The 14,556-nt window shown below is 35.6% G+C and overlaps 1 protein-coding gene across 1 annotated transcript in view; it reads right to left on the bottom strand.

The window, feature by feature from the left end:
• LOC107714042 (A-kinase anchor protein 13-like) overlaps positions 1-14,556 on the bottom strand; it is a 60,236-nt gene that overhangs the window by 31,728 nt on the left and 13,952 nt on the right. The window contains exons 3-7 of the mRNA XM_016519734.1: positions 7,568-7,655; positions 6,787-6,920; positions 4,092-4,411; positions 1,071-1,118; positions 541-600 (exon numbers count right to left, since the gene is read on the bottom strand). Of these exons, the coding sequence (XP_016375220.1) occupies positions 541-600; positions 1,071-1,118; positions 4,092-4,411; positions 6,787-6,920; positions 7,568-7,655 (650 nt within the window). The remainder of the gene's footprint in view (positions 1-540; positions 601-1,070; positions 1,119-4,091; positions 4,412-6,786; positions 6,921-7,567; positions 7,656-14,556) is intronic.

Below are 14,556 nucleotides of genomic sequence, written 5' to 3'. Positions count from 1 at the left end.
ACATTATATATATATATATATATATATATATATATATTAGAATAGAATTATTTAAATTTACTTACACCTTATTGTTGAGAGCAGCTCAATATAAGTGTGATGAGTTCTGAAATTCGTTCTAACAGGAAACACTCGAAAAGAGTGACAATGTGATAAGAAAGAAAGAAAAAAACTTCTCACCTCTCATCAGGTTTTGAGATCCAGATCAGTATGTTAGTCATAGTTCACATTAATTAATACATGCTGTGTAGTTTAATCTACATCTCTAGCTAAACAAATTAATTTAAGTGGCCGGTTAGTCTCTGTCTCAGACAATGAAATCAACAGAAATTACTGCAACAGTGTTTGTGGTCTCAGATGTTTGTCCGGAGAGACGAGCAGACTAAACCATAGAGAGGAAGTAGACTAAAACACACAATGCACTATGAACACATATACACCACTGTCTTTAAAACACACTATTTGTGCTCCTATCAAGCAATTCATGCCGTACCACAACAAGAAGTTAAAACATTTTAGACATTCTTTGTCCTCCTTTACCTTCTTCCATTTATTTCGTCGTTTTCTGAGCGCGGGACAACTGAAGGACACCAGCTCATGCTTCATTGAGTGCATAAGAATCAGGATGATGGATGGATGGATAGATAGATGGAAGGAAGGGATGTGTATAAAGACAAAAGAGGAACTTGTTAGTACAAGGTCTAAAAGAGGCCCTTGGACGTTTAACCATTACATATCTTTCTTGTATGCAACAACAAAATGTGAACTTATTTTTTAGATAGTTGGCAGGGAAACTGAAATAAAAATAAACACTATATATACGCAATAAAAAAAAATAAAAGTCAAAAACAATAAAATTACTGAAACTTTACAATTAAAGTGAAAAAAATTACAAATTCAAAATATTAATAAAAACTATAATAGTATCTCACAGGTACTGTATTTACGGAATCTGTTAGTGATATTTTTTTTCCCACCGCAATTTTTTTTTCTCCAAATTTTTACATGGGCTGTTCAGAAAGGATTTGGTGGAGCCCTTGAGTGGAAAGAGTGAAAATGGATGGTGGTACCTTCTCCTATGACCCGCAGACTTGTGCTCCACTTCACCTCGAGCCGTACTGGAAAAAGTGATGGATGAATATGATGAGGAGAAGATGAATGAACAGAAACAATGAACCAAAATTAATTTGAAGAGCTGATGAGATGATTGACAGCCCTAAGAATGTTTACTAGGATGATGAATAAAACAAGGAAACAGTTTTTGTCTATACCAATAGCTGATAATTACTCATTACAAATATTTATTAAATAGAAAAATTTATTATAATTATTAACAGAATAATTAAATTTAAATTAATTGAATCATTTTATTAGTAATACTTTTTAAAATAATTATTGTTAATTTTAATAATTCTGGCCAACAGAATGAAATTATTCTGGTTTTGCAGTTTGGTTTAAAATGAATACATAATAAATATTAATCTAAAACACACACACACACACACACACACATATATATATATATATATACATATATACACACATATACATACATACACAGGTGCATCTCAAAAAATTAGGATATCATGGAAAAATTCTTAATTTTTTGTAATTTAATTCAAAGAAGCTAACCTTCTTATATTCTAGATTCATTGCACAAAAACTGAAATATTTCAAGAGTTTTTTTTTTTTTTTTAATTCTGATGTTTATGACTGATGGAAATATAAAAATTCAGTATCTCAAAAAAAATTTGAAATTCCATTTTGAATGGAGCTTGATTAGCTTGATTAATTTTGAGTATAAATACTGGGTGTGTGTGTATATATATATATATATATATATATATATATAAAACAAATGCACAAATAAATAAATGCCAATGAACAGAGTTTACATTTAAATAAACGCACACACACACAACCATGATGTAAACCAAGATGTTCCTCTTTTCTGTCTTAAGAGTATTAGAGGTCATCTGACTGTTTATTATAAGCAGGAATACAGTCCTGTGTGACCTAAATACAGCTCTTTCTCACAGAACAGCTGCCTGCTGACAAAGCCCTCAGAGGAAGGGCCCTCACACTACTGGGATTTCCCTTCATAAACACAGTCACATACAGACTGTAAATGATTCAGAGCTGTACACAAATCTGAAGTAATGCCAAGATGATGGGACAAAAACCAAAACTGAGCGATTGCAAGTATAAACTCAAATATAAAGCATATCTGATTGCATTATAAAGACAGATGCAATGAATGATTAAAGGGCAGGTGGGCGGTTTGTTGGTAATAATGCTTTGATCCTGTTATCAGATGATTTACAGGAAATGAAAATGCCGGGTGTCTGTCACATTTATAAGAAAAAAAAAAGTGACGAGACATGTAGGCCAAGTTTGGAAATCAATACTTGAAATTTGTCTTCTGCATTTAACCCATCTAAGTGCACAAAACACACATACACTGTGGGCATATACCTGTGCAGTGGAAAAACAAACTTTTACAAAATATATTTTTGTTTCTTTATATGTAGTGTTTCTCTTATTTATAACATATAATGTGATATTTAATTTCACATATTAAATAACATTAGCCTGCTATCTTAGCATATTGTTAAATAATTAGGCCGTTTCTCAATATGCGTTCTTCAGCGATCTTGCGTCCTTGTGTTCTCGTTCTACGTCATCCTTAACCGTCGAAGTTCAATTCCAATTCTCAAGAACGCAAGTACAGAGGACGCATGAATGTGCCCGGATGTGTTCTTGATATCGAGGATGCATCGAGTGCAGACTTGAGAGAATCGAGCTGTTAGAAATCCCAGAAGACACTGCGGGCGGCCGGTGTACGGAAGCCTGCAAGCTATAAACTCGAACTCGCAAATACTTGACGGCTCTTGAAAGTAAACATTTATCGTTTTGTTTTGCTTAATTTTAATAAAGTTATAAGACCCGGAGAAAGTCTGCAGTATTTTTATTGGCATATTAAAATGAATCGTAACATAGTCATAGTTAAAACATATAACGCTGTAAAATAAAACGATATACAATTATATGTAAATAATATCTATAATAGTATGCAATGTTTTAATAAGTCATGACATTTGTTTGTAATGTTATGTTATATTTATGGTTCATTGGCCGCTGCTTATGCTGTGACTATGCGGTCAGTTAAGCAAGAACGCAGCACATCACTGTGTCCTTGCGTCCTTTCGAGTTCGTTCTTCCAAAAAAGCTTGGCAAGACCGGTCTCCACGAGAACGCAAATCCGTTCTTTGCGTTCTTGGAATTGAGAAAAAGCCTTAGTCTGGTAGCTTAGCATACCGCTAGTCAATTAGCATGCTATCTTAGCTCTTAAAGCTAGAGAAAAAAAAAAACTTTAAATGCTATATTTTAGTTATCTAAAAAAAGATACCGGGATATGTTTTTGAACACGGTAGCGTGCTATCTCAACATATAGCTATTCGATTAGCCTGGTAACTTAGATTATTTTGAAGGCTCAGGAAACCTTTGCAGGTGTTTTGCGTTGATTAGCTGATTGGCATGTCACCATATTCTAATTTGTTGAGAGGGTTTTTGTTAAATGTGAGCCAAAATCATCACAATTAAAAGAACCAAAGACTTAAACTACTTCAGTCTGTGTGCATTGAATTTATTTAATACACGAGTTTCACAATTTGAGTTGAATTACTGAAATAAATGAACTTTTCCACAACATTCTAATTTATTGAGATGCACCTGTAGCTCTAGTCAATTAATGTTTTTGAACAGTCATTCTGAAGGCGACCTTTCAGTGTTTAAAGGGGTACAGGATTTTCAAATTTTGCACCACACTGGACTCCCTGCTGAAAAGAACAGCTAAACTAGCCTCTGCAGGTTGGCTGGTCTTAGCAGGTTTAAACTGGTCACACTGGTCTCCCAACCTGGGAAAGCTGGTTTTCCAGCCTGATCAGCTAAAGAAGTGGTCCAAATCCCAAAAACCAAACCAGCTATGACCAGACATGAAGACCAGTTAAAACCAGCCAACCAGCTTAGGCTTGTTTTTGTATGCTTTGGATTCAATCCCTAAAACCTTCATTTTTAGAGGTAGAGATTACCTGCGTTGACTAATCTCACTCTCCCCCGCTGAATTTTTGCCTGGGCCCCAACTGTGCCTGCGGAAAGGGGACAGGGACCGTATGGAGGTGCGTAAAATGGCCGACCGCTCCGGGACCTCTGTCAAGCGGTCCTTTTTCTCTTCCTCCTCTGTTTCTCCTGATGCTCCAGGAGATGTGGGCTTTTCCTGACAGGGGTCTGATGTAGGAGCTTCTGTGCTGGCCTGAGAGATGGCACTAGGGGTCCCGAGGCTGGATGTGTCATCTGTGGAGGACGAGTAGGACATGGACACACCGCTGGTGATTGTGACGCTGTCCTCAGCCTTTGATGGAGAAAGAAGAGTAGAATTGGATGGAGTTTGCAAAAACAAAATCACAGTTGATGTTTGGTGACAACTAGGAGGACTGGGATTTTGGACCAACTTCCCAACCTGACATAGCGAAAATTCGCACGTTGCGCCTGGTTACTTAGGACAAGCACATTGTGAATTCTGCAAATGACTGCTGATGACGTACCACCTTTACATCTGTAGTTTACATACAAGCAGACTCATTTTTTTTCTTTCTGCAAACCCCATGAAGTCTCAAGAGTTCTTTCCATCCTTGTAAAACTTTCATAACATAGAAACACACAGCTCTGACACTCATTTCCATTCACAGCGACTCATTAGTTTCCTCGCATGCTGAGACCGCAGCCAAGCAGGGGTGTGAGCTAGCGGCTACATTACACTAACCGTAATAGATGACTTTATGAGTTTTGGAAGGACACTTCCAGAACACAAGTCAAGCTTAGGTGAAGTGACTCTACCTGCTTTCGAGAAACTGTAAGCAAGCTACGTGAATTCCCACGTACAATTTCAGGAGAAATAGTAGGCTAATTTTGGGGTCTTATTAATGTTAGCATACTATATATTTTTATTTACCGAGAGAGAAAAAAAAAATCAGTGATGACATTTTGTTTAAAGAGGCATTTAAATTCAAAATTCATTGTATACTCGCTAATTTTGGGGTCTTATTAATGTTAGCATACTATATATTTTTATTTACCGAGAGAGAAAAAAAAAAATCAGTGATGACATTTTGTTTAAAGAGGCATTTAAATTCAAAATTCATTGTATACTAAATTTCTGTTCAACCTAATTGGTCAACTATTTAGCTTTGTATGTCGCTAGCTGATTAGCCTACTCTTTTAGCATACTGCTAGCTGATTAGCCTGATAGCTTAATTTAAAGGGATAGTTCACCCAAAAATGAAAATTCTGTCATTAATTACTCACCCTCATGTCGTTTCAAACCCGTAAGACCTTCGTTCATCTTCGGAACACAAATTAAGATATTTTTGATGGAATCTGAGAGCTATCTGACCCTGCATAGACAGCAATACAACTGAAATGTTCCCAAGTCCAGAGACGTAGCAAGGAGATCTGTAAAATAATCCATGTGACATCAGGGGTTCAACCGTAATTTTACGAAGCTACGAGAATACTTTTTGTGCGCAAAAGAAAAAAAAATAACGACTTTATTCAACAATTCGTCTCTTCCGCATTACCCTGGTGCCATTTTGGAGAGTATCGGCTGGACGTAAACAACGTTGTTCTGTGTCAGCTGCGTCACGCCGGATCTGTTTCTTACGTTGTTGTGATTTGATCTGAACGAAAACAGCGTATCCGTGTCACGCAGCTGACACAGAACAGCAGAATTTTCATTTTTAGGTAAACTATTCCTGTATGTGCATCATCCGGGTTTTTAAAGTGAACTTTTTTGGAATTTTCAGTGTGATAGTACTCGTACTATTAATACTACAAAACATCAAGGAATAAGTGCACAAGTACGCAATTTGGGATGCACCTATAGTAATAGCTAATTAGCCTGCTAGCTTAGCTACTATAGAGTTCAACAACCATGTTCCAAACGTAAAAAAAAAATGTATTCCCTTTCTCCAAAGGGTAATTTATTTTTTATGACAACTGTGAACTATGAGTTTGTGATTCACCTCATAACTGTTCGGTTTGGTTCATGGCCAATTACTCTGTAACAAAGACTTTCTTATAAAATCCTTATGAAGAAAAACACTTTCAGAACCAAATTCACTGAAAAAGTGGGTGGTCATTGTTGTACTCAACTTTTTGAGCCTCAACTATGAGCAGAAAAACACTTCCAACACATAAACTTAGGTTAGCAAGCATTCCACATGAAATTTCATTTGGGTTAAGGGTATTCCGCATTTCAAAATAGGATTCTAATGAAATATGGAGGGATATACATACCTATCATCAAGAAAACAAAAACATTACAGCTCACAAAAAACTCTGTCATTCTTTGCGACATGCTAAGAACAAGTGTCAAAGTGTTAAACATCTTTAAATTAAAGCAAGGAGTTTAAGGGGTGGAGGATTCCTCGGGGAAACTCTTAGAGGAGTTGAGAAATTAGGATGAAGCATGTCTGAGGATGAGGTCATAATTATGGCCTTGGCCCACAGATCTGCTCACGTCACATGACGTCAGTGGTGCAAGATGTTGTGTGTAGAGGAGCACCGCTGAAAATGAGACATATTACATAACCGCTTTATCTGGCCGAGGCACAAGCGAGGGGTTCCTCACATGGTAAAGAGACATAGAAACAAAACAAATAGCAACTCTGCTTCGAAAACAAACACATAATTGGGTGATATGGGAAACGCAAGACAATCCGCACCCACCTTATTATTAAAAACACTGTCCTCGCCCAAGTCCTGACTAAACAGAGAGTCGCCATCGCTGGCGGACCCTCGCATGGTGCTCGCCGAGTCTTTGTGACGTACGCTCTCGGGTGAGGGTGTCGAAGGGGGGAATTCTGAGAAAAAAAAAGAATAAAAAAAACATGAGAGAGCTTAAGAGCAAGAGAAGAATAATAAATAGAAAAGAAAACAGACCAGACTTGACTCTCATGAACTGAATCATTATACAGTGAGTCTGAAAGTGACTCATTTCAATCCATTGTGTTGCAACTCGGCTCGCAATCGTCGCAGACAGGATGTTGATGTCATCTACTTAAATAGATGATCTTATTTGACTAGTGGAGTCTTTTGTATTGACAGGAAGACATTAATTTAGTCTTTGGAGGATGTGTATGCCGTTTCCCATGCGACACAATGTGGGCACTATTTAGATTGGACACACACAGAAACAGTCTGAGCAAAGAGGGCATCCTTTCTTTGTAGAGTGCTGGAAGATGTATAAAAGAGGTTTGTGTTTTGTTCTGGATGTTACTTTTAACCAACAACTAGACCGACGTGATGCAACGTTGTGTTGTTGACGTCAAATGCCGTACATCAAATTCTGTGGTATTTCAGTGTAAATTCATGCATCACTTCAGACAAATTACATCGATGCCCACATGGACATCCTCAAAAACCACTAACATTTGGGTTGCCACTTGATATTCCAATGCAAAATGAGGGTTTTGAAGCAAAACCAGTTTAGAAGCACTGATTTGGCTACCTGAAATCACTGAAGTGGATTTCTTCTCCTCAAGTCCAGCATCTCGACTGGCATCAACTGGATAAAACGTCTCTGTCTCTCTGTGGATCTGCAATGACAAAATCAATTGAGTTTGGAGTGTTATTTAATATACAAAATAATTTTATACACATAGCAGAAAATTTTATATTTGATTTTGTATGTTCTGATCTTAAAATATGTATACTCATAATATAAAATCCCGTTACATGTTTAAAACCATTATAATCTAAACACAGAGTGAAATAATTTGAATATTTATTGTGCACAGATGATTTATATCATATCAAGTCATTTAGTTGTGTCGTCACTTCCACCACAAACAACAATTCTGTCCCAAACGTTTCTGAAAAGAGCATGTTTAAGATAAAATACCGCGTGAGAAGAAAACAAAGAAATGTCAAGGTACAGATCATATGTATATATTTTTTTATTGTGCATCACTGCAAATACAGCTGTTTTAATAGCATGTTAGCTATGAATTTAGCATTACCAAGACAAGGATTCCACCATTTTATTACAAAACTGTTTAAAATGTAATTTTCCCAACTGTCATTCTATCACAAAATCAAATTAAATAATTAAACGGGGATATGGTGGAAATGACATTAGTCAGTTCAGTACAAAAGAACAAAAAATGAGAGAAATCATTTTAAAAAATGTCTCTAGATCCTATAGCTGAAAAACCATTTATATATTCTCAGGTTCTTTCATCTGCTAAAGATCCTGCTAGAATCCAGCAGGACATACTAATGCATCAGGTGAAAGATGGTTTCCTCTGCTACCTAAACGCAGGACAAGTATGTCAATGGTTTCGTCTTGGGCGGCTAAAGCATTTTCCTTCGACCACAAAATTCACTTTCTTGATGAAGAAAGGCGCTCATGAACAGAAATATTAGCAGTGGTAAGAGCATCTACCTCCTGAGAGTAACATGTGGTTGGAAACCCTCAAGGCTGTGATTTGGGGCAGGAATGGTTTCTGGGGGCATGTGTGGGGCGTTCAGAACAGACCTAGAGAGGAATGTGACCCATATATAAACATCACGGCCCACTAACATTCAACACAGAGCAGCTGTGAACAGGCCGTAGTGGGTTAGCTTGAGGCTACTGTGAGGACGAAGTGGTCTCTATACACTTTTCATTTATCAAACTTAAGGCCTATGCATGCTATATTAATTAAAAAAATATACTAAAATATAATTAATTTATATAAAATAAATAAAAATTGTATATATATATATATATATATATATATATTGGAAAAACAAATGTAAAAAAGTACTTTTTGAAAAGGTACATTTTAGTTTGTCTAATATTAAAGAAAAGCTACAACACGAGCTGTAAAGTAGCACAAGAAGATCAAAAGACCATGAAAATGAAGAACGTCCCTGTGGCGGAAACAGAAGCTTAGAAACCTTCCTGTGCAGCTCATCTGTATGACCATCATCAGCTCTATTCATGACTGATTACACCCACCCGCCGCCCATCGTGAGCATGTGACACACGCTCAACTCCCAAGCTTAGTGTGAACCCGCAGTGTGCACGCACGTGTGTCTGCTGGTCATAGGCCTCCTTTGTTTGGTCATTGGTGGATGGACACTGGTCTAGTGTGGCAAGCAAGAGGGGAGTGGGCTTTTTTCAATAGAGTCGTCAACAGCTGCGGCCTTTTAACTCAGAGAGAGAGAGGGATGGAGAGAATGAGAAATAAATACTGAAAAAAAGGAATAAAATGGGGGGAATAGCTGGTTGAATTGGTTTAATTAGGTTTGGTCGTGATTCTCTGACCTGTGGTCATAATGTCAGAGCTGCAGGTTCGAATCTAGCCTGCAACGTGCCCCAATTCAGTTTCCTTAATTTCTCGCTATTAATTTTCAGCCCAAAAACAAATCAAAAGCTAAAAAACAAACCAAGCAAAATAAATAAATGAAAATAATTAAATAAAAAATAAATAAATAAAAGCCCAAACAAAACAAACATTTTAAAATAAAACCTCAGACAAATAAATGGGAAAAAAAAAAAAGAAACAAATCAAACAAACAAAAAAAGAAACTAAATAAAAAACTAAATCAAATAAAAAACTAAATTACAAAACAAAAAGCCCCCCTCTCCCAATAAAAAACTAAACAGATAACAAAATTTAAACAATAAATACAACAAACCAAACAAACAAAGCTCAAACAAAAAAAGAACACAAAAACTAAATGGACAACTACATAAAAACAACAAATAAACAGAAGCTAAATAAAACAAAACAAAAACTGAAGAGACTAAGTGAAACTAAAGGAAAAACAATAAATAAATAGGTTGAAATTGTCAGGTGACTTTTTAATTTAATTAGTTTTGCCACTTTTATTTAAAAGTATAGGAAAAGATGAGGGAATGGATCAGTAAATGACACCAGCTGGATTCGAACTCTGGTCGCCTGCCACCACATAACATGCCAGGCCACATTTCTGATTGTTTCTGAATGAACACACACCATCATGGCATCAAGAATAGTAATTCAGGTCTGTAATGTTTCACTGCTGTTCATGACAACATGTCATTTCCAACCACAGTAAGTTCTGACAGGATCCAGACAGCACCGAGGGACTCACACCAGCTGGAACTCAGACGAGAAGGCATGTTATGTTTCCTGATCCCAGAACAGATATCAACCTCAATCTGACAAAGAAACTCAAACAAAACCATACAAACACACATAATGCACACTGTCCCCAATCCTTCAATCTGTTATGAATGATAAACTTGTCTTCGAGTGGGAAAGCAAATGAAAAGTCTCAAGTACAGAGCACTCAGTTTCAACCGATTAAACATTAATTATCAACGCTTATGGCTGTGTGTATCTGGATGTATACTACCAAGTGCTCAAAAATGTGTTTATGCACACAAATTTGCAGAGAACCAGAAATCTAGCTGGGATACTGCTCTGATATTTTATGTTAAGCTTCACAGCTTGGTAACAATGGTAATGGATGTAGCAGACACACAGAGAAACACTTTCAACCAGACACCGTTTCAACCAATTACTGAATGAGTCGTGAAAATCACTCCAAAAATGTGGCACATTGAGCCAGTGTGCAGTAATGGAAAGCTGTAATGCCTCACACTGACCGAATGCTCCACTGAGAGCACTTACATGTAAACATGTCATAGAGAGGAAACGGTCAGCCAGAGTCCTGTTCTTTGATCATGACTGGTTTGATTAATTTTATGGATACATGCTTTAAGGACAACTTACAAAGAACTAAACCAAGCATAAATAAAGGTTTGTCAGGTCAGCTATGTTAACAGAGCAACATACCTGATTGATCAACTAATATGGATCTGTTTATAATGATTAATGCTCATCTCAAAAACAAGGTGGCCGATATAATTCCAGTGTATCTGTATTTCAGCCATTATTATTTATTCCATAAGCAAAAGTGTCCAATAATTGGGTTATTGAGAAAAAGGTAGGGCCCTATGAAAACACAGACGGAAACGTGGAATCCAGGCATAAAAACGGAATTTACTGTATAATGCAGAATGTCATGGATTGTGCCAAATTTTGGATGGATAAATCAAACGTAGGTCAGTACACTTAAATCAAAACGCAATATGGACTAGTGTCTGTGAAGACTAAGCCGCAAAAATACTAAATATGAATCACGCAGGTTCTGCATGTCTGTGTGTGAATGAATGGCGCAGACACGCAGTTTCGTTTGCTACACACATACTGAAGCTCGCAGTGTTTTCAGCCTCTGCCGCCTCAATATATGAACACATGAAGATAATAGAAAGTCACTTTATGAGCATTTTACCACAAAAAAAAAAACTATCGTCATATATACAAACAGAAGCTTAAAGGTCTTCACAGCAACCTGTCAAGATAAAAGTTCGGTTTAACTTGAACAAACAGTGACAGAAATATTACTTAATGTAATGATAGTACTACTATTAAAATTATTATTAAAACTTTATTTTTAAAAGAATATTTACCAGAAAAATTATTTACCAGACTTAGCAGGAAAATGTAAATACACAACACATTATTTTATTTTGTTTCTTTTTTTCACAGAAATATTTTATTTAAAAATTTAATAAAACCATTAAAATGGAATCCAGAAAACTAATGGAAAACAAAATTGGTAAAAATAAAACTGAATTTGAGAAAAAAAAATTGCTGTTAAATATTGTAAGTTTCATGATTTCAATTAATTAGACATGCTTTTTGATTAATAAAGTTTAATTTAATTTAATCATTAAAACAGAGTCTAGAAAAATTAAAACGGGGGGGGGGGCAGAATCCAGGAAAATTAAAACAGAAAAAAAATTAATTTGGGAAGGGAAAAAAACAGATTTCATAGGGTCCTAGATTAGTAGTTGACTGGTCATGTGATCAATATGTCAGCCGCCATAAGGCTACTAACGTCACTGGATTTATCTACAGTATATTTGCTTTATGTTTGTGTTTTACATTCTGCTGGCCAAAAATCAGCCTGGACATATTTTTCATTTTATAACTATTACCGACAGACTAACTACAGTATTGTAGCAGATTTAAGTTATGTAGGTCTACCATTCAAAATATATATATATATTTAAAATAAATTAATATTCATATTAAATAAATTAATATTCAATATATAAAGAAGCATTAAATTGATCAAAAGTGACAGTAATTTATTGTTAAAAAAGATTTTTATTTCAAAGAAATGTTCTTTTGAACTTGTATTCATTAAAGAATCCTGATAAAAATAAATGTAAAAATAATTGCACCAAATCAGCATATCAGATTACATTTCAAATATATTCAAATAGAACAGCTGCTTTCAATTATAATAATCTTTCAAAAATATTACTGTTTTCACTGTATTTTTAATCAAATAATGCAGCTTTTGTGAGCATAAAAGACTCTTACCATAAAAGACTCAACTTTTTAAACAGTAGTTTGTTATTCTGAAACCGTCAACCCACATTCAGAAAACGAGGCCCAGTTCTTTTTTGACTGGCATGTGTGTGAAAACACACCAAAATATAGCACATAGCATATTATTATAGCACATATATTTATGTTTGGTGTGGCCTACTGAAAAAAAGATAGACGTTCTTGTGTTATTGCAACTCAAGGCAGCCCAAGACTCTCCACTGGGATTCTGCCTGCAACAAGTGTACTTTAGATAAAAGCTTCTGTCAAATGACAACAACTTATATGCCTACTCATAAAAAGCTCTAAATCAATATTAGCGCTGTCACAATATGACTCACAAACTGTATCTCTACACTCTCTGTATAACACAACTCATACAGACAATACATGGTTTTTAGCACAAACAATCTTTCCGAGTGTGTTTACATGCATTGGGAACCTCTGGGTGCAGCCGGACACAATGGGGCTTTGAACAGGCGTGGGACAAAGAGCCCATTGCAGGGGATGATTTATGGCACAACAATGCAGACATGAAAAGTCATCAAGTAGCTCAAAGTGGCTTTATGATGTGTGTTCCAGCAAATGTGACGTCGGGTTTCTACATGCACGACTGAAAATTAAGTATCAGAATGAGAAGACATACTGAATAAATGAACACAATGTTTGAAACCATGCATGTGTTTGGAGAGGAAAGGAATAACGACAAAGGAGTGTTGTGCGTGAGCACATGATGTAGGCTGTAAAAAGCCGCCATGCATTTCCCTCAGGCGTGGGGCTTAATTGTCTTTTCGCCACTGGTGGCGAGTAAATGGGGCCATAATGGGGTTCTATACAAAGAACAACACAACACTCCATTGACTGGCAGATCCAATGCCTCAAAAGAGTGAGACGGCCAAAGAGAGAACAACAGAAAGATGCACTTAGTAAAACATGATCCTGATGCCCTCCATGTGACCTCTCCTGACATGCAACCCCATTTTGACGGTACAGACTTCCTATGAGAACCCATGTAACAAGAACAGGAAACTACCCTAAAATTGCCTTTTCAAAACAATCTCCTTCCCCTGGGGAATTACGGACACCTAGAACAGGTCAGGAGAGGCCGGATTCTGACGAAACTGTAAGGAATGGTTGACTAAGAAAAAATTCTATGACATAATAGTAAAGTGTTGTGGGTGGTTGCTAAGGGAACAGTTTTCTTGTACTTTATAAGCTGTTTTTTACAGTTATGTAAATATACTTTTTCCTGTTTTATCATTTGCCTAAGGTTAAGGATTTTGAGCAGACTCACAAAAAAAAAAACTATATTTAAAGTATGAGTCTATCCAGACTTTAAATGGTTATTTACAATGTTTTTAAATAACGCTTTTTAACATAACTTTAAATCAATTTTGATTTGTTCAAACAATGTTTCATTCTTCAAACAAAAAAATACAAAATAGTTAAAACATTTAGATGAATATGGTAGACAAAAAGGATGCAATAAATTGATCAAAAGTGACAGTAAAGGCATTTGTAATGTTACAAAACATTTCAATTTCAAATAATAATTGTAATAATTCAACTATATCAATAAACACTATTCTTTTGAACATTCTATGCATCAAAGAATCCTGCAAAAGTATCACATCAAATTCCATCAAATTATTAAGCAGTTCAACTGTTTTCAACATTGGTAATAATAATAAATGTTGCTTGAGCAGGAATTAGCATATTAGAATAAATTCTGAAAGATCATGTGACAATAAAGACTGGAGTTACAATGCTGAAAATTCAGCTTTTCCATCACAAAAATAAATTACATTTTAAAATACATTTAAATAGAAAACAGTTATTTTAATAACATTACACAATATTGCTGTTTTTACTGTATTTCACTTTATTTTAAGGTACAATTCTCACTATTAACAAACAATTAATTATGAATTTTGACTCAAACTCCTAATTTGCGGTTTATTAATAGTTAGTAAGGTAGTTGTTAAGTTTAAGTATTAGGATTAGGGATGTAGAATATGGTTATGCAGAATATGTGCTTTATAAGTACTAATAAACAGCCAAT

The sequence above is a fragment of the Sinocyclocheilus rhinocerous genome, unplaced genomic scaffold (genome assembly GCF_001515625.1).
Source record: "Sinocyclocheilus rhinocerous isolate Xijiao unplaced genomic scaffold, SAMN03320098_v1.1 scaffold568, whole genome shotgun sequence".
Classification (NCBI taxonomy): Eukaryota; Metazoa; Chordata; class Actinopteri; order Cypriniformes; family Cyprinidae; genus Sinocyclocheilus; species Sinocyclocheilus rhinocerous.
This window is presented reverse-complemented; position numbering and strand designations above follow the sequence as displayed.